The sequence below is a fragment of the Arachis hypogaea genome, chromosome 17 (assembly GCF_003086295.3).
Source record: "Arachis hypogaea cultivar Tifrunner chromosome 17, arahy.Tifrunner.gnm2.J5K5, whole genome shotgun sequence".
In the NCBI taxonomy this organism is placed as follows: domain Eukaryota; kingdom Viridiplantae; phylum Streptophyta; class Magnoliopsida; order Fabales; family Fabaceae; genus Arachis; species Arachis hypogaea.
This window is the reverse complement of record NC_092052.1, coordinates 34,880,361-34,902,412: the sequence shown is the minus strand read 5'-3', so window position 1 is coordinate 34,902,412 and position 22,052 is coordinate 34,880,361. Positions and strand designations below refer to the sequence as shown.

The following is a 22,052-nucleotide window of genomic DNA, read 5'->3' as shown; positions in this document are numbered from 1 at the left end:
TTTTAGAGAGAGAAGCTCTCTCTTCTCTCTAGAATTAGGATTAGGAATTAGGGTTAGATTAGGATCTCATAGCTCTAGGTTTAATTCAAGTCTCCTTCTACTTCTACCTTCAATTGATGATTGCTACACTTTGGTTCTTCTCTCTCTCCCTATTCTCTTGTTGTAATTTCTCTTATTTTGTTTCTAGGTTTTGTAATCATGATACTCTTGTTCTCTTTATTTTCTTTCAATAAATGCAATTTGAGGTAATTCATGATAATTGTGATTTCCTTGATTGTTGTTGTTAATCCTTTACATTCAATTGTAGTTAGAATTCATTCTTGTTGTGATTGACTATACTTTTCTTTTGTGCCTTCCAAGTGTTTGATTAAATGCTTGGAAGAATGTTAGACTAGAATTTTATGTTCTTGGCTTGAGAAGGTAACTTAGGATTTTTTGAGTCACTAGTGTCCAATTGATTGATAGTTGATAGCCATTAACTCTAGCCTTCATTAATCCAATTAGTGGAAAGCTAGGACTTATGGACTAGGATTGATATAACTCACTTGACTTTCCTTTGTTAATCGATTTAAGGATGACTAAGTGGGATTAATCCTTGCAACTACCATACTTGTGGCTAGTGATAATGATGAAGACCCTTGACAACCAAACCTTGCCAAGACCATTTTGTGAATAAAGTTTCCCTACCATTTACTATTCACATTCCTCATCCAAAACCCCAAAATAAACAAGTCCATAACCAATAACAAGAACACTACCCTGCAAGTCCTTTGAGAGACGACCCGAGGTTTAAATACTTCGGTTTATAGATTTTAGGGGTTTGTACTTGTGACAAACAAATTTTTGCATGAAAGGATTATTGTTGGTTTAGAGACTATACTTCAACGAGATTTCATTTGTGAAATTCTAAACCGTCAAAAATTCAATCGTCAGTGGTTCTGGGTTGATGAGCCTCTACTTAGCGCATTCGTTGAGAGGTGGCGTCCTGAAACCCACACCTTTCACATGCCGTTTGGGGAGTGCACCATCACTTTGCAAGATGTGGCATATCAGCTGGGTTTGCCCATCGATGGGGAGGCCGTTAGTGGGTGCCTAACTGACTTTGAGAATCTGATGGAGAACAGAAGACCAGCATGGGTGTGGTTTCGTGAGTTATTTGGCGAGTTACCACCACAGAATAAAGTCAAGTAGATGACGGTATGCTACACATGGTTCCATGAGAGGTTTCGAGTTCTCCCAGCAGACGTGAGTGAAGAGACCGTGCGTATATACGCGTGTGCTTATATTCTGATGTTGTTGTCCTCTCAACTGTTTGCGGACAAGAACGCAAACCGGGTTCACCTTCGCTGGTTGCCTTATTTGGCATCGATGGACGACTTGGGTAGATATAGCTGGGGCTCGGCTGCACTGGCCTGGTTGTATAGATGTCTTTATCGTGAGACAAACAGAAACGTTGTTAACTTGGCCGGGTCACTACAGCTTCTACAGTCTTGGGTTTTCTAGAGGTTTTCCAGTTTGAGACCTAGTGGTTTTGATGTGTTCGGGTTTCCGCTTGCATCCAGGTACGGTTTATTATTTTCAGTCCATAACTTGTTCAATTTCATGTGTTGTTGTTCGTTATGACATGCTTTCAATGAAACTTGTAGGTGGGCTATATATCTACCGAGAAACGATGCAGGAGATCAAAGAGTGGTATCTGCACGCCTTTCTTTGGATAGATTGTGTGTCCGTGATGTGAGTCGTTTAGTTATTGCTCTCACAAGTAGTCGTTCATGTTTACTCTTATGGTCTTACCTAACATTACCTTCTCCGATACAGTTTGTATGGGAGCTTTATTCTTCTCCCGAGGTTGCTACTATTGTTCATCCAGAGATACTAGTTGACCAGCACCGTAGGCTATGGACGGTGGTCACTAGCCTGATATATTTTGCTGCAATTGAGTGGCATCAGGTGGATAGGGTGGTACCGTAGTTCGGGTATTCAGCATCTCCCTCATTTGGCTCTGAACATAGATTGGCTCCATGTGAAGGATGGAAGTGGTGGAGATCGATGGTTCCCCAGATATTATCAGGAGTGGCATTTGCATTGGGAGAACCGGGTTGATTCAGTCATACCGATCGATCGAGTAGCTGACCCCGGTCCATCAGCTGAGTACTTGGACTGGTGGTGCCGTGTGGCCCACAGATTCCTATCCCCAGATGTTGCATTTCATGATCCTAGACCGATTGTTTTGACCAAGGAGGCTCGCAGAGGATCGTCGTAGGCACCTCCCAGGGTGCAGGTTCCCGACAAACCGGACAACAGGCGAGTGGATCGGCGTCGACGTATAGGCACACGTACCACCGTTGATGTTGGAGGTTTGGACACATGGATGGATCAGCCCACCTACGATGTAGGGGGTAGCTCTCAGCTGTTCGGGAGTGTTGGGCCACAGGGATTCGCTAACTTTACTACCGCGGCCGTCGCCATGGACATCGATGATCCTGTTAGTCAGTCAGAGTTCTTTAGGGATATAGCAGACATGCTGAGGGATGACGATGCGATCCATTATAGGCCATAGATGCCTGAGGTTCATTCCCAGTTTGCCGAGTACCAGCCACCGAGTCACGATGTTTAGCCTCAGTTGCCGGTTGACCTCAATGAGCCTGCAGCTTCTCCATCTGACCCATGGTTCGTGTTAGGAGGGACCCCAGCATTAGCATTCAGCAACATTCCACCACAGACATCCGTAGCAGAGGCGGATCAGCGACCGAGGAGGATGCGGCGTCCTCCTTTGCATGGCACCGGAGGTCACCTGCTTGGTCATTTCGACGATGATGACAGTGACACCATCGAGGATTCTGATTAGTTTTGTGTTATTTTTACATATGGTGGGAACTATGTATGATTATCTTCTTAGCATCATCTTTAGGGTTTTATGTTTCAGATTGTTGTTGTATATTATTTGACATGTATGTGTCTTATTAGTTTTGTGTTGTTTTTACATATGGTGGGAACTATTATTCGATTAGTTTTATGACTCAATACCTAACATTACTCAAATTAAGAATTCCTAATACAACTTAGATAACAGCAACGAGATCATAAACATCATAACATATAACCATCCCCGGCAGCAGTATATCTTCGCTGGTCACAGTTCCCCCGCGTATAACCAAGTTGACGGCAGAGACCACAGTGCTTCGGGTGGTTCTCAACAGACTGATCTATGCTACCGCGGATCCTGGTTGCCTTCGGACGTCTTTCCCTTGCACGACTCATGTTAGGATCAGGAATGACTGTTGGTCCAGCATATGGGGGGCATAGGCCTTCTGGGATAGGCGGAACAAGCCCATGCTTGTACACGTTGAACACCTCAGTCATACGATACACCTCGTGAACATATGACGCCCAATTCAGACGCGAGTGGGCGCAACATACAATGGCGTGACAACATGGATAATGGAGCGCCTGAAAGTGGCCACAATCGCATGTGTGATCCTTAAGGGAAACTCGATAGCTACCTAGCGAGAAATTTTTGGTCGGTGTCATCTCAGTCACCGTGTACTCCGATTGGTGCCTGTCGTATAACGTGACGGTGAAGCACCTGGAGTCTCTTATGTTCTGATCAATAGCCTTCACCAACGCCTGACAAAATTCATGCCCAGATCCAAGTTGTGCCTCTGCCGTCTGTCCGTAGACCACGAATAGCTCAGCAAGCCTCCCGTAAGTTGACTTAACTAACGAAGTGACCGGGAGGTTACGAGTTCCCTTTAACACAGAATTCACACATTCACTAATGTTGGTTGTCATGTGCCCAAACCGTCTACCGCTATCCTCGTGTTGGGTCCACTTGTCATACTCCATCCGGTTGGCCCAGTCACACATGGCCGGATTCTCAGTCCGCATGATGTCAAACCAGTAATAAAACTCTGCCTCAGTTTTTGCATAGGCAGCATTCACCACCATCCTCCTTGCATCTTTACCTTTGAAATTAAGGCTAAAATTTGCTGCCACATGACGAATACAATACGCTCGAAAAGCACGTGGAGGCAGCAACCATTCTCGGGGGCCTCAAGTGCAGCCTTGATGCCATTATGCCTGTCAGAGATAACAAGGATACCCTCCTGTGGCGTGACATGCGCTCGTAGGTTGGACAAGAAGAATGACCATGACTCCGCATTTTCTCCCTCCACAAGGGCGAAGGCTATCGGGAGGATGTTCGAGTTCCCATCCTGTGTTATCGCCAACAGTAACGTGCCTCCATACTTGCCATACAAGTGGGTACCGTCAATACTCACGAAGGGCTTGCAATGCCGGAAGGCCTCGATGCAGGGTGGAAATGTCCAGAAAAGACGATGAAAGTACACTGTTGACTCATCGACCTGATCCCCAAGTCGAACAGGAGAGGTCTTCAACACAGTGACTGTCCTAACCATGGTCGACTGTACCCTTAGCATCCAACGTGGCAACTCGGCATACGAATCTTCCCAATCTCCATATATTTGTGCTACTTCCTTCTGTTTTGCCATCAAAACCTTCCTGTAACTAGGCCTGAACCCGTAATCAGCTTCCGTTGCTTGTTGCAAGACCTTTACCATAACCGCAGTATCCGCCCTAACCAACGAAAAAATCCTTGCACAGATAACGTGATAATCAAGCTGATGGTGATCACTGGAAATAGAGGTGGCCAAGCAAGTGTGCGGACCGTTGTACCTCCTAACCTCCCAAGTGCCCTTTCATGCACGAAGCGATATGCGAATCAACCAACTGCAACCCTTACCGAACTCCTTGCATTTTCCATGATACTTCAGATGATCCGATTCCAAGACTCTGTACTCAACACCTCGACGGATGCTATAGTCCTTCACACTCAGAACAGCTTCATCTTTATTCTAAAATGATTGCCCAATCTGAAATTCTGTAGAAGAACTCCCAATTGTAGCACCTCCGTCTGCCTATTGACCCAAAGCCTCCAAGTTTAGAGTGGAGAAGTGTGGAGGATACTGTTGTGTGCCAGAACTTGAAGGCCCGTGCTGTGTATGTGGATTGGCACCTGTGGCATCATCGTTGTCCCCAATGATATCTACAGGCTCCTAGTCAGAGTCATCGTCCCGCATTGTATTCTCTACTCGATCAGGTTCCCCAAAGCCTTGAACATCATGAATCATGCCACCACCGGTATCCGCCTCAAATGCCTGCTGCCAGACCCCAGGATTCTCCAATGGTACAGAATCAACTACCTCCGTTCAATCTAAATCATCCGCGAAGGAAGGGGATGCGACCTGCGGAACAGATGGTCTGGCCGCAGGCATTGAACTAGACGCACTGCCTGCGGCAGTCGAGCTATGAACTGGAGCTAATGCCCCAGAACTATCGACACCAACCTCCACTTCGCATACAGCTCGTGTATTCTGACCTCCGGAAAGCTCCTAACACAATGAAACAGAACCCTAATATCTTTATCAGCCGCTAGCACAAATGTATCATACTTAACACCGGTCGAGACAACTGCGATGAAAATTTTGTAGAATAGCTTCTTCATCCACTTGCTCCCAAGTACCCCAAGCTTCTGCAAGATGTTGTTCTTTACATCTGACAAAGTGCTTGATGAACTGATGAATACATTCAATGGTTCTCTGTTAGTGAACTTCACACTATATTTTTTGCTTCTTTTAATTTTTCCAGAGTAATTCACTAAGACAAGAAAACGCTCTTCCTCACTTGCCATTGTGTGATAATGATCTCTTCAGCAGCTTGAACCTCACTCATATATATATAGAATTCTTCTCCTCATAAACTGTGGCAGCCTACAAAAGTTTATGCATTTAAAAAACCCTTCATAAACCGTGCCAGGTTAGAAGGTTTTATGGTCATATTTCTTCCTTCCTAAACCGTGGTTACCTACCACGTTTTATGTTCATTCTGATTCACTCATAAATCGTGCCAGGTTGCAACGGTTTACATGCAAATTTGAAACCGTGGTTAGCTCCCATGGTTTACATAATAATAAAAAAGGACATCAACGTAAGAACTTTGCAAATGTTGCATTCAGGTAAAGCTTTCTCTCTTTTATTTTATATAAGTACATTGCCCTTATTTTTATCAAATTAAATTAAATCGTTAATTTAAATTATATTTATTTAAATTTTAAATTATATAAATAAAATTAGATTAATTTAAAAATAAAATATATCAATATGATTTGATCTTTGTATATTGATGGTTATGTCGTAGATTAATTTTAAAAATAAAATATATCAATAAAATTATGTCGTTTATATTTATCAATAAGATCTAATCTTTGTTTTAAATTTTAAAACAAAAAACTATCATTTCTATCCATGAAAGTTGAAAATGCTAACATATTTATCCATAAAAAACGAAAATTATCATTTGTATCCATAAAAATGGCTTTTGTAAGCAAAATTATCCAAACTCTAAACTATTAAATAAAATTCCTAAATTACTCTTTTCTCCACCACTACTACCATCGTCTCCCCCCTCCCTCTCTCTCAATGTTCTCAGCGACCCAATCCCAACATCGACCACATTGCCGCTCAATACCACCGCCTCGCTCTCCTCCTCAATCGTCACCCTAACCCCTTCTCCACATACTCCTCCATCGGTGTCGGTCGCGACTCAGCACCACTATCACCAACATAATCATCTAACACAAGCTCAGCCTCTAGATCTAAGGATGCTGCGAACAGTGTGAGCGATCTGTTGGGATAGGTAAACCATCACTATAGTTAACTTCATTATCCTCGCCAATAGTCGCCATCTTCCATCACCATCAAGCTTAACTGTCTGGCCTCGGAATTCAATACCTTAACAGAATCCATAGAGCATGTGAAGAGGCTTTTGCATTACGCATCTTTGCTTCCACCATTCCATGACTCGGATCGGGTTCCAGAGAACCGGATTCGAATCTGCACACACACTCAAAGGCTGCGACTTTTTCAATGGTTGATCGAAAAATGGTGTCTAGAAACGACTCAATTGAGTCCTTCTTCAATTCCGTTCAGGTTGTGAAGGAATCGCTGTCCCCTTTGGAAGTGGGTATTCAAAAAGCTGCAAAGGATGTTGAGCACTGCTTTCTGTCAAGGCACAAGAATACGGATACGAAAGGTGTTTGTTTGAAGGCCCAGGTGAAGCAAGGTGGTGAATTTCATATCTGTGATGTAAAGAAGAAGAGAAGGTTGTCAATGAACGTTCTCTTGAAGGCTTTCTTGGATTTTTTCTCACATAACTCAGTGAGTGGCAATGGAAATGTGAATGTGAATGGTGATGAGGTGGATAAGAAAGGTGATGGGTCTTCTTCTTACACTAATTGCTTGAAGTTTGTAGTGACTTGGTCTTTGCTGGTTAATGGTTTCCTTCAAGCTCTTCCAGCTCTTTTCAAAGGTAGTAGGGGAGGAGGCGACAGGATTGGAGTTTTGGAAGAGGTGGAAGGTGAAGGGGAAGCGGAGCCTGCGATTGAGATCGAAGTCGAAGAAGTGGAAGGAGGATGAAGGGTGGTGATGGCGGTGGTGGTGATGGTAATGACAGCAATGATGGTGGTAGTTAGGAAAAAAAGTTGTGGTAGAATTTGGAATTGGAGTAACGGAGAATATTAAGAGAGAGAAAGGGGGGAGGGAGAGACTATAGTAGTAGTGGTAGAGAGAAGGGTAATTTAAGAATTTTATTTAATATTTTAGGGATTGGATAATTTTACTTGTAAAAGTCATTTTTTATGGGTACAAATGATAATTTTTATCTTTTATAAATAAATATATTAGTATTTTCAACTTTTATAGATAAAAATGATAGTTTACTCAAATTTCTTTTTCAAAAATTAATGGCCATGCCTCTTTACACTAATTCAAGTAAGTGGAAATTAAATCCAAACTATAATTATAATATTCAGATAACTTGATACTTGGATAAATTTTGTTTGAGTTTCGCTAAAGAATGACTAATGGTATTGGTTAAAAAGGAAAAAAATTAAATATATAAAAATTTATATATTTATCATTAAATTCTTTTACTTATAATATTCTTAAAAAAATTTTTAGAATATTTAATAAAAAATTTATTTTATTTTCATGAAACCCCATCGATTCGCCGTAAAATTTTATGACTTGTACAACTAAATACTTTGGTGTGAAACATTTATGAAATCATCTATAAAGTAGTGTTTGGTAGTGAGATAGAGACGGAAAGACAGATACTAAGAGACATAGACTAAAAGACGAAAATTGAAATAAATCTCAATATTTTATTTGGTGCAAAGTGAGAGACAGAAATTAAAATAAGAATAAAATTCTAATTTAATTTGTACAAAGAAATAAATTAAAATTAATTAATTGAAATGAGGATATTTTAGGTATAAAATGTTATTAAAATTTAAGTCTCTGTCTCTAAAAATTTCAGTCCCATGTGTCACTACTTTTTGGAGGTAATAAAATTTTGGAGATAAAGACAAAAATTTTAATACCAGTCTCTGAACCAACAAACATGATACTGAATCTCAGTCTCCCAGTCTCTATCCCAATATCTCAAAACAAACGCTAACTAAAAGTGTTTGAATATAAGTCTTTAGCTAATGGCTAATGCTTTTAACCATAAACATGTTTAAAATGTGAACTTTCATTCTCATAGAGTGAAGATTAGGAATGTTAGAGAAACGATGGAAAATTCTATGAAATCAATTAAAATAATTATTTTATTTTTTAAAATAAATAAAAACACTTTTAATTACATAATTTTTTTTAGCTGTAACGCAAACCGCTGTAGACCTGAGCGATCAAAGGGTGAAACATGTACATGTTTAAGAATCTATTCGATTTAGACGTAATTTTAGCCTATAATTTTTTTTTTGAAAAAACAACTATTTGTATTCATGAATATTACAAACATTGATAAAAATACCCATTAAAAAAAGAAACTAACGTTGTACTATTAAAGATAAGTTCCGTACGACAAAAGTACTTAAATTCTAATTTTTTGTTAACTTTTTAATAAAATTCTCAAATTACTTTTACTCTTTATCTTCAACCTCAACTTTACCATCACTTATTCTTTTTTAAATTCCAAACTTTCACAACAATTACCACCCAAATATTCCTACCACCTCTGGAATTCTACCCTCTTCTACATCTGACACTCCCAATACTCTTTTATCTGTCTCTTTTGCTTACAATCTTCTGCTATTGTCCTTCGAAATGGCTCTCCACTATTCCACAACTCTCCCGAAAATGACATCATTGTTAAATCGAATGCCGTCGTCAAAGGCCTTGCCTCACCAGTGCCGCTCATACTTTCGAACTTGTTAGATTACTACTTAGCTTGTTGCTTGTAAAGCAGAAGCTTATTTGAAGCTTCATCTATTTGAGGATGTAGAATCCACACTTTTAACATTTTCAAGGTAGAAGATTGTCCTCCGGCCTACTCTCAAACCAAGTTTTTTGGTATGCTTGGTAAAGTATACGTGCTTTTAGTCTTTGCATAGGTTGAGATCTATAATGCATGGACACTGACACTGACACGGGACACAACACGACACAAGACACATCGACTGGCGAATTTTTAAATCTTATAAGACACGGAACACGCATACATATAAAATATAAAGTATTTTTTAAATAAATCATAATTATATTTTGATATTTTATTGATATTAAAATATAAATTATTTTTAATGTCTTATTTAATTATATCAAGTATTTAAAATATTTTTTAGTTTAATAAATACTATATCTAAATTTATTTTAACAATATATGTTAAAAATAAGACTGGACACGCTGACACGTGATGGTATTTAGTTGTGTCCAAACGTGTCTAGAGAAGAATTTTTTACTTTTTATTAAGATACAGTTGGACACAACAGACACGTGTGTCGGACAAGTGTCGATGAGTGTCGTATCCAAAATGGGTCCGACACGCGAATACGACAACTCAACGAAGTGTCCGTGCTTCATAGGTTGAGATGGTTTTAAAAAGGTAAAAAAATCTTAAAATTCCAAATCTATAACTAAAAAGAATATTTAACTGAACGATTCAAAAAATAAATGATGAGTTGTTGGCTTGTTGCAGGTTTGAGAGGGTCGGTGGCAGGTGTGAGAATGAGAAAGAAAAGAAATTTGAACAAAGGAGAGTTAGGGAAAAGGAAAGAGGAATGGAAAATCTTGTAATGGTGAATAATATAATGAAAGCGGGGTGTTTGGACTGCAAAATTTGATGAAAGCGATGATGGAGGTGCTAGAAAACATTGGATTTAGGAAAGAAGAGAAAGAATAGAGGTGAGGTTGAAAATAGAAGGCGAGAGCAATTTAAAAATTTTATTAAAAAATTAATAAAAATAAAAATTTAAATATTTTTATTGTATAAAATCTATCTTTAATGGATACAATATTAATTTTTTTCTTTGATTGATATTTTTGCCAGTATTTCATAAAATTTATGAGTATAAATAATTATTTTTCATTTATTTTTAACTCTTTCATTTTCTATCATATTTACCTTTACGCCATATTTACCCTTCTTTTCTACTCTTGTCACCATTACCAGCACTCTTCTTTTCTCTTCCAGCAGCGGCTACCCTAGGTAAGTTTTTCTTCATCGTTTTGTTATTTTTTCTTCCCTTATTCATTTAGCATTATGTTATTTTATTTTATATATACATTAGTACATAAGTGGATTGTTGTAATTTAGTAAAGTATAATATAATTTAAATATTTTAAGTTATTATAATTTAATTTTGTATTTAGAGTATTTTAAATTTTACTTTAGTTAATATAATTTTAATTTAGATGATATTATTATAAATATAAAATCAAATTATAATAAATTAAACTATTTAAATATGATATAAAATAAAAGAATAAAAATAAGGTGAATGCTATGGTGCCTATCACTTTGTACCTAAGTTACTAAAAAGAGTAAATGAATAATATTTAATAAATTTTATATGATTTACTTTTTATTTTAAATATTTTATTTTTTACTTTAAAAAAAAAGTTAGGCAATTTAGACACCATAACAAAGGCACCATAGAACTCACCTAAAAATAAATATGGTATAAGAGAGGAATAAAAGATTGCCTTTGATAAAGGCAGACCACGCTCAGATTGGGTGGGCCCTTGCTGATCTGCGTGTTTCATCCTCTGATCTCCTAAGCATGTGGCAATTTGCTTTCCGGCTAAAAAATAATTAAAGATGTTTTTATATGTTTTGGAAAATAAAGAATTATTTTAATTGACTTAAAAAAAATTTCCAGTGAACATTAGCGGTTAATTTTTTTTATATTGATTAAATATATGTGTAATACATTGTTATTGGAAGATGAGGTATTTTTTTTTATATGGTATTTTTTTATTAACATTATTCAAATCGGACGGTTCGATTTATTTAAAGAAAAAAATAAACTAAAAATCGAAGGGTTCAATTTGCATTTTTTATTTTTTTATTTTTAAAAATAAAAATCGGACGGTTTGATTTTAACATTAAAATTTTTTTTATTTTCAAAAACATAAATCAAACGGTTCGATTTGTAATTGTTGGTTTAAAAAATGAAAACCACAACAGCGAAAAACTCATCTCTTCTCACATCATTCTGAGATATACCCCCTCTCTCACACACAAAAAAAATAAACGAACATTATCCTTTTAATTTCCATATATATGGACCTACATACCGAGGAAACAAGCGGAACAACAAAGAGTAAATTAAAATTTTGGTACTTCAAAAGATTTTAATTTTTGATAAAATGTTTCTCGAAGGAATGAAATGTCATTAACTATGATTCTAAATAAATTTTTTTACGAAAATCAAAAGCAAAATTGACAAAAGAGTCGAGAGATCAAAGGTTTTCTTCAATTATAGAATTTCGCTAATGAATATTCTAACGATACTTTTGAATGAAGGATATAGAAAGATAAGTTTTTATTAAAAAATAAAAAGTAAAAGTTTCAAATTTTCCATGATATTAAATGCTTTGACGAACTCTTGTATTTTTATTTAATCTCACTACGTAATCAATACTTCTCTCAACTCTTATTTATAGCTGCTGTATTTAATAAAAGTATTTTTGTAAATATATCTAATAAAAATATCTTTTTTTTGACGGTATTTAATAAAAGTGTCTTTATGAATGTGTCTCTTTATACATTTTAATGTTAACTATTATTAAAATATAATAATTAATTATTATTTACAAAAAGTTAGAGATAATATATTAGTATCTTATATTTTTTTATTTTTATTTTCAATAAAAAAATTTTCCTTTTTATATCCAACCCTAGGGTCTAGAGACACTAGTAGTTATCGTCAATATATATATATAAACGTTGGCTCATCATAAGTGCTTCGTCCAACATGATTAATAAACTGAGAAAACAACATGGTTTTACTATTAAATAGCCAGTGTTAATGCATGTTGCCTTTTAATAGCACCATGCCAGCATGGTGTAAGTTTATGTGTCTGTATATAGAGAAAGCACGCATATAGTCAAACTATCACTAATTTAGTAATTTGGATGGGTCAAATTATTAATTTATCATTTGATTGTTTAAATAAATATTGAGAAATTTAAATTTTATTTTATGTATATAATAATTTATTAACTAGCAATAGATTAAAATTTAAATCGTGACAGATTAATTATTGATCTGTCAATCTAAAAGATATGGTTAAAAAAATAGTTACCACGTAGAATTAATTAACAACAGTTGAAAGGGTAGTATATGAGATTTGTATACGTGGTATATAGTAAGAAAAGAAGGCAAGGAATGATAAGATCCTTATATCCACATATACACACAATTGGTGTTGGTTATTGAAGCCAAAACTGTATGTGACACCCACTAGCTAAGAAATATTATTATATATGTATATAGGAAATGCTAATGCCGTACCACCCATTATAAAGACAATACTTTAGCCACAATTGCAAAGATATGAAGTAATATATGGGATGGATGGCTAAGACAAAGATGGAGATATTATTTTATACAAGTTGAAAAATAGAAGATAAGGTGAGAGATGAAAAGTGGTTTGAATTGAAGCACTATGTTATGTAGAGAGCAAAAGAAGAGGACAAAACTTGCAAAGTCTAAAGTCTAAACCGCTAAGATGGGCCCTCTACCTTCTCATATATGTTGTAGAAGATGTGTAGAGAAATTAAAAGAATAAAAAGACCAAACAAAAAAAAATAAAACAAAATAAAATAAAAGGACAAAACATAGCTGACACAATTAGGTTTGGATGTGAAATCTATGAAGACCTCGGTGTGATTTTCCTAGTTGATATGAAGGTTATTTTCGTGTGTGACGATGTAATTATATTTGTAAAGGAGTTAACTTTAGTAGGATATGATTGGTGGGAATGGATCTCTCAAAATTCTTTTCTCCAATTAATGATGTTAAGTGTAATTTTTTATTATTTAATATTTTTATATTTTTTATTTTACTTAAAGATGGTACGATGAAAAATTACAATATTAATTAAAAAAATTGAAAAGATTCTTTTTAATTTGTGCCAAAATTACTTACATTTTTATATATAAAAAATGATAAAAGTGTAACCCTAGTTTTGCCTTTGACCAAAACCATGTAGGACAAATTTTTCAAATGATAAAAGAATTTAAGTAGAGAGTTATTTTTTATAATTAATATCAGTCAATTTTTTTAATTTTAAATTTTCAATTCTAAATATTAAATTTATATCCTAAATTTTAAATTCTCTAAAAATAAAAAAAATAAATTTATAATAAAAAGAATTAGTCAAAATTGACTACTTAAAAATTAATTCTCTATTTTTTATTTGAAAATATGTAATACATTATCATATGCTAAAAGACTAATATGTTCAAAGGTAAATTTTAGTCAGAGATTAAATTCATTAAAATAAATATTCTATTAAGGGCATTAAAGATACTTCATTATAAAAAGTTGTAGAAAAATTAAAAAGTTGAAAAAAATATTTAATCAATTTTGTACATAAGAAGCTTTCAAGAGTTTTTTGTTTAATAAATACTTGTTATTATAAGTTGAATATAATGGTCACAAAAGTCATTTGAAGTGGTGTTTGGTAATAGTGATATGAAGAAAAAAAGAATTGGAGGGTAGCCTGAGGTGGAGGGCCAATTGAGTTGATAATGCAAAATTGCAGAGAGGGCACTGAACTGAAGCAATTTATTTTTGTTGTTTTATGAGAAGTACACATATGCAATAATAGAAGGATTTGTTTGCTCCAACAGTTTTAAGCCAGGCCCCCCTTTCCCATAACACACCTTTTCCTTTTATTAGATACTTCTCTTAATAACCAATTATTGTGACTATTCTCTGCCCCTTTTTCTCTGTTTTCATCATGCCTCTGTTTTTGTGTGCATTTGTCTCTGTCTCTCTATTTCCAAGCACTTTCTATTTTTTTTCTTACCGTACAGACATTTTTGGGTTTATTCAATTTCTCTTTTTAAACCAAAAATTTAAAAATTTCTTATAAAAAAATCTAAATGCAGTTTTATTTTCGTAAAAAATATCTTGTGATCTTACTATATTAGAAAATATATTTATTCTTTAAGTATTTATAGAGATAACTATACTGTATGAATACAAAATGTCACATAACAGTGAGTCAATATACATGAATATATATTTGGTATTTATGAAAAAATTTGAAGATATTGCTATAAAAAATTAATTTTTTATTGTAAAATGTTTGAATATTCTGATAGCTGATTGTTTTAATAAAAATATATAAAATAATATGAATAAATTTACAAAAATATGTGACTGGTAGATTTGGTGGATGAATTTTTTTTCTATTTATTGAAAATGTTTATTATATTTAATTCTTTTATTATAAAAGATAAGTAGTTTACCTTTTTTTTAATAAAATATCAAAGTCGTCTATTACTCATTGTACCAATCAACTTTGGCTTTGTACCCAATGCCATTGCCATTATTACACTCTTCTCCACTCTGCTACTGCATATGCATGTGCATGTGCATGTGCGAGCGCTATGTGAAACAAGGAAAAACTATAATTAGATAATGTATAACGTTTTCCATCCAATGATTATGTGAAGTTAGGATTTAGGAATGAGGAGGAGTTTTCTTTCCTTCTTTTTCCCTTTCCATGCATGACTTAGATAATAAATATTATATAGTTTCATTGGCTTTTCTGTAACAAAATGGAATGAATGGAGAATAAGAAGAATAAGATGCTCATAAACACACAATTTATTTACAAGCACTAAAATTCGATATTGCCGATGGTTTTCCTGATAGTAAAAGCGTCGGTAATTAATTTTATTGAAGATCAAAGCGTCAATAAATGTTTGTCGGACAAATTTTTAGTTAGTAAATTTCAAGTTATTTTAGTGTTTTAAAATTTAAATTATTAACTTTTTTATTGATTAAGAATACGAAACTAAAACAAAAATATAATATTTAGACTAAACTATTAACAATATTTATATAAAAATTGATTCGTTAACAAGAATAATCATAAAAGATCATAACTCAATATATTCATAAAAGTTTAATCTCAGTACAAAATTAACTAAACATGATGTAGTCTTAACAGAGTAGCTTATATGGTCAGTTTTCTTTCAGAATGACACGTGTTGCTAAGCACCATTTAGAGACAATATGAACCCTAATTTTTCATTCTTCGTTGGAACCCAATCTTCACAGAATGAAATCATAACGGAGTACAACCATCTATCATTCCGAGCTACTCCACAAGAATATACTTGAAAGAAATTGAGCATTGTCAAAGAAAAAAAGTAATTACAAGCGAAAGCAGTAGCTTTTCAGGAGCTTCACATCAAAAGATAAAGAAGAAAAAAATTCTGGTTGGAAGATGTCATTGTGATGAGTATGTTGTCTTGTTGAAATTTTTGACGATTGCTAATCTTGGAAGATGGTTCATTCGCTGCCCCTTTTGAAAGGTATGAAACATTATTTATGACAATTAGACAAGTGTAAAGTTCTCTGCATCTCTGATTTTTTTTTTTTTTTTGTAGAGTCGAGATTACAATTACTTTGTTTGGGTTGATAAAATTGATAGGGATGGCAAGGGTTAACAAGGTCTTTGATTAGAAGTGATTGAAAAGTTTGAGTGCAAAGTTTATACATAGAAAATAGTTTGGGTGTAGGATCTAAGAATTTTTTACTAGTGAAAAACAATGTAATTTATGTTTAAATGGAATGAATTATTTGCTTTTTATTGCATTTGTATTCCACCAACTGTTTTTTTTTTTTTTTGACAACATTCATTAAACATAAAGTAATGTTAATCATGAGAACATCAATGTCAGAATATAATATGTATTAAAAAATCTACATAAGCATTCATAAAAATTTACCAAATAATGAAAACAACCATAAGCATTCATAAAGTTTTTAGAAGCTACGTCAATAGGAGTTTAAATAGTATATGTAGCATACCAAAATGACATGATTATCTAAAAGAAAAATAGTTAAACATACCTAATACTAATTAGTAAAGTATTCAGGTAAATTATAGAAATATGGAATAAAAAAAACATGATAATGACTATTAATGCTCATTTTAGTTTGATTTTGAGTTGCTGCTCCTACTAGATAACCTATTGGCTGTGCCTTGCACAGTAGTAAATGTTCCGAGTGGTTTGAATTCAGAAAGGGTTAAGTACGATTTTGGTCCCTAAGATAGGGGTTGAAAATTTTTTTCGTCCTCGGCCTTTTATTCCCTCGTTTGGCTCTCGCCTTCGTCTAGCCCGCGTCCTCGTGTTCGTCGTCATCGAAGAGGAGGTGGTGGTGGTCGTGTGTGAAATCTGAGTTCTGAGTTCTACATCTGAGTTCTTGTTTTCTGGGTTCTTGACGATGATGATGATGATTTTTTTATGTTTCTTCTTAATATTTTCATTATTCATTATTGTTGTTGTTCTTCTTCTTCTAGTTGCTTTTGTTGTTGTTGTTATTTTTTTTATTCCATTATCCATTATTGTTGTTGTTGTTGTGCTTCTGGTTGTTGTTGTTTCATTGGTGTTTCTTCTGTTTCTGCTTCTGCTTCAACTTTTGGGTTCGCTTCAGCTTCTAGTTATGTTTCTGTTGATTTTGGAGAAGAAGGGGAGGGTATTTTCGTCCGAAGGACGATTTTGAAACTAAGTTAAATTTTAGGGACCATTTTGTAGGCAAAAAAGGCCGGGGATGAAAAAATTTTCAGCCCCTACCTTAGAGACCAAAATTATACTTAACCAATCCAGAAACTAGCCACCTTGGTATAAGTTGTGATCTTGATATTGGCATAAACCTATGCGAACATGAAAATTATGCCTGCACTAACTCCTTGCGTTGTATGTGGAGACACAATATATGATCTGATAGATGCATTGGATGGCTGAGAAGTTCAAAGTTGGAGTCCGAGACAAAGGGGTCTGAGTGCTCGATGGTGGCCTAATGTTGGTGGGTTGTAATGGAGGAGGCTTTTTAGCGGATCTCTTCGTTGTCTTTTTTATGGTGGTTAGTATCCTAACTAGTGGCGGCACTTGTAGTGTAACTGGCACATTAGGAGATGGATCCAATGTGATAATAACTTAAAATTAAATTGAACATAATTTTAAGTAAACTTAATAACTTGAATATGTTTGAGCAATTAACAAATTTAGATTTTATATGTGATTTTACCTACAATTAAATTAAACATAATTGTAAGTAAGCTTATCATGGAGTTATTACAAAACTAAATCTTGTCGTAAATTTATTAACAACAACTAACCTAATTTTTTCATATTGAAGAACTCTTCTAACTTAAAGGTTACAGTCATTGAATCACTTTGTTTATGAAGATATTACCTCTCGAAAGCCTTCAAGTGTGGCAGAGCTTGCCTCTGAACACAGTCTGAGAAAGGGTAGTAGTGACCTCCCTCTCCAATGTCACTTTGAAGACAATACTCGAGATTAATGTCGTTGCAGAAATAAATCAGAGAAAAATAGAATACACTAGAGAAGAAAAATGTCAAAAACTGTTCTGTTAGGACATGGTTGAATTTCGCACTCAAAAGGGGGTGCACTTCTTATTCTTCATTTAATTGCAATTTGAAAGAGTAAGTAATTTTCTTTTAATTAATTAAATAAATATTATTTTTAAAAAAATATAAAATAGTCCACCTAAAAAAAATCTTTTTGCCACATTAGAATGGTCATGAACACATCACATAGTTTAACAAACTTTTCTAATATTTGGTCATATTTGACAAACGACACTCAAGAATTATAGACATTTTAGTTGTTATGATCTTCTATAATTATTATTGTCAGCAAATCAATCTATCGTAAATATTTTTGGTAGTTTAGTCTAATATTTATAATTTAATATGACTGAAAACTTTAAACATAAACCCTTAAATTTTATAGGCAAACAAACAACTCATGGTACATGAGATTAATTTTCCACTTTAAGGTTGGAAATTTTTAAAATCCTTTTTCTCCCCTCTTATAGAAGAACATCACCATAGTTAGGTAGCAAATCATTTTTGTCCTCTCCTTCACTCTCAATTGTATTATTATTATTATTAGGACAATGTGGGAAAAAAAAAGAGAAATAATAAAGGAGAAAAGAACAAAGGAAAAATAGGGAATTCTTTTTTCTAAACCACAGTACATTTCATTAAATGAAGACAGAAAAAATGTGGGTCAAATAAAATTAAAATAAAAAAGAAAAAAAGCTAGTTTACTAATTCACAGTATGTTTTGTAGTGGTTCTGAGCAGTGGATCTGTTTCAAGTGAACAAATCTTTGGAAAATCATCAGCACCATCATCATCAATTTTAGTTATAACAATCTCCTCAAGACAAGCATCACCATGACCACTACAACAACTCTTGTTGTTGTTGTTGATGGTGTTATTATTATTAATAGACTCTGAATCTGATTTGGTTGTGAGTTCTTTGGCTCTTTGCACTTCAACATTCCAATCTGTTCTATACAGAACAAGCATCATGAGAACGACACAGGAGCCTTGCGCAGCAAGTAACCCAAGCCACAAGCCAGCAAATCCCATTTTAGCAACAAATCCGAAAAAAATAGCCACAGGCATACCGACCAAATAAAATGATCCTAAGTTAATGTTTGCGCCAATTGAGGGCCTTGCGCTTCCCCTGAGAACTCCGCAGCCAGTGGTCTGCGGACAGTTCCCAAGTTCGCAAAGCCCCGCGATTGGCAGCACTATGGAAGTGAGCTCTAAAATCTGAGGGTCATTAGTGAAGAATCTTCCCCACTGGTGTCTCATGAGGGAGTTGAAAACCATGGCGGCCAGGCCGAGGGCGGCGGCGCAGAAGAGGGACACCAACATGCAAATGCGAGCCTTGTGGGGCCGGTTGGCGCCTAACTCGTTGCCAACTCTGGTGGAGACGGCGAGGCTGAGAGAAGATGGGAACACATATACGAGTGATGTTGTTTGGATGAGGATTCCCATGGAGGCGATGGTGGCTTTTGGGTTAGCCAAGTGGCCGCACAGCATAATCATGAATTCGTACCACCACCATTCCAGGCAAACAGAGGCGCAGCTCGGGATCGCCATCGCCAGCAGCGAAGACCAGCCTTTTAGGCTCTCCATGCTTGGCCGCACCCATGACTCTCTATGCACGCCGGAGAAGTAGATGAAGGATGATAGGAACAGAATGAGGTTCAGATTCGTTAAGACCATCGCCGTCGCCACCCCTGTCGAATTTTGGTTAGTATTCAATGTTCTTGTATGATTCTAAAGTTTAATCTTTCTGCAATTACCCACTAAATTATTTATTCTTATAAAATTTACGTCAAAATACAAAATATATATTAAAACTTTTTATTAGTATTAATATGACTTGAAATTTTTTTTTTGGTAATAATGTATATATAAAAAATCAATCACTATATCAGTTATTCATATAAATTTTGGTCAATAATTAGTCAATAATATTTAAAAATATCGACAAAAAAATTGAATTAATAATTAAAAATATTAGTCAAAAACAATAAATTATGGTGTTTTGTAGCGAGCGCACCTGCAATACCCATGTTGAGGTGAACGACAAGGAGGAAGTTGAGAGGAAGATGGAGAAGAACACTGATGGCGGAGCAATAAGTAACGGGCATTGTAATGCTCTGAGTCCTGAGGTAGATTCTCAATGGATGAAGAAGTGAGAGCAAGAAGAGATCCGGTATGCAAAAAAGAATGAATCTTTGCGCCATTGAAGAAATCTCATGATCTTGACCAAACCACAAGAGGATCCTGTTCATGTTTATCCACATGAATGAAATTGGAAGCGAAGTTGAGAGGAGGAGGAGCACCGTGCGCTGAAGCGTTAAGCCGAGAATCTTCCATTGCTTGGCGCCGTAGGCTTGGCCGCAAATGGGTTCCATGCCCATGGCTAAGCCGGAGATGACAGAGTAGCCGGTGATGTTGGCGAAGCCTATGGACAGAGAGCCTCCTGCAAGCTCCATTTCTCCAAGGTATCCAAGGAAAACCATGGAGATCATAGCTCTTGAATATAAGAGTAATCCTGTCATTGTTGTTGGTCCAGATATTTTTCCTATCTCTTTGATTTCTTCTAAAGCCTGATGCACACAAAAATATATAAATGCTTATTAAAGTTCATTACATTACTGTTTTTCTTAACTTTGTATTCAATTTAATTTACCTCGTTAGGAGTTGGCCATCTATGAAGATCATTGCTTGGAAGATGATCGACAACTTTGGAATGGGGAGTGATGAGGATGGTTGTTTTTGTGGGACAGAGAAATGTGGATGCTGAAGATGGCTTGGGATTACACATGATTATAAGATAGTTGTTGGGTACAAAGGAGAATCAAAAAGGTGATTTATGTTATATATGTATGTATTAACTATTAAGTCTATATAATGTTTGTGTTGGGGAGAAACAATAATAACAAAGGTAATGTGTTGTATAATTTTGGGGGGAAGAGGGTGAAGAGTTAGTGGGTATTTATGCATGAAAAGTTTGGGCCCCTACTGTTGAATTTGGAATGTGTCACTCATAAAATGTGTTGAACGACATTGCTATACAATTTTAGAGTATAAAATAATAAGGAAAGGCTAAAGTTTTCAAAAAAATAAATGTAAAAGAAAGATCAAACTTAAACGAAACAAATGCCTGTATGAAGTGCTGGGTTAACCGACCTTGTTAATTTTTTCTCTTGTGAAATTATAGTTTTTGTTTTTTGCTTTTTTGCTTTTTTTTTTTTTTTCAAAATCCCAAATATTCTCTTATCAGATAATATAGGGTGAGTTTAGTAAAACTATTGTTTTTTAAAAATAATTTATCAAAATTGGTTTTTGAAGGATAACGTTCTAAAATATATTTATATTTGGTAAATCAAAATAAAAAATAATTTTTAAAATTTAATTAGACTATGATAAACATAAATATAATTAGATATTTATTAATAGATAAAATTATATTAGACTTTTTAATTTTAATAATAATAATTTAATTTAAAAATGTACTTTAACTTTTAAAATATGACAATGTAAATACATAATCATTTTGATTTATTAAAAATTTTACCAGACAAACTATAATAGTCTTACATAAATCGAACAGGATTATATTATACAATGACAACGATAAAAAAAAGTTTTAAGAGTTAAGTTTTTTCAATAATATTTAGCAAATTTTTTCATTCTTTTTTATTTCTATTTTTTTTTTTTTGGTTTCAAGAAAAATTGGGTTTCAACTTTTTGTTGAATTATTACTGACAAAAAAGATTAACTCCCTAATTAGGCAAAAAAATAATAAATCTTTTTCGAATCAATAAAACTTCTTGTTATAACTTCTTGTTCTTAATATTAAACTAAATGTTTATTAGTCTTTTTGGTAATGTTAAATTTTATTTTAAAGATTGAAATATAAACATAGGAAGAAAAATTCATTTAAAAGAGAAAAAAAACACAAAAATTATGCTCCATATATAAATATATCAAATTTTTTGTTTATGTCGTAAAACAATTCTCCCAAAAATTTAAACGAATAGGAGAACACATATAAATGATTATATTTTTAACACGTCTTTTAAATAAGAGTTTTTTTGAATTTG

The 22,052-nt window shown here is 34.4% G+C and overlaps 2 protein-coding genes across 2 annotated transcripts; both read right to left on the bottom strand.

The window, feature by feature from the left end:
• Positions 1–3,090: 3,090 nt before the first annotated feature.
• LOC114925637 (uncharacterized) lies at positions 3,091–3,888 on the bottom strand. Its single transcript, XM_029294270.1, has one exon. It carries the CDS (start codon positions 3,886–3,888, stop codon positions 3,091–3,093), a length of 798 nt encoding a protein of 265 aa, XP_029150103.1.
• A 14,687-nt stretch (positions 3,889–18,575) lies between these two features.
• On the bottom strand, positions 18,576–21,073 carry LOC112766853 (protein DETOXIFICATION 48). The gene is made up of 3 exons (XM_025812754.3): positions 20,636–21,073; positions 20,000–20,552; positions 18,576–19,673 (listed from the first exon to the last, which is right to left on the bottom strand). Exons 1-3 carry the CDS (start codon positions 20,768–20,770, stop codon positions 18,688–18,690), a joined length of 1,674 nt encoding a protein of 557 aa, XP_025668539.1. The 5' UTR covers positions 20,771–21,073; the 3' UTR covers positions 18,576–18,687.
• Between the last annotated feature and the right edge of the window lie 979 nt (positions 21,074–22,052).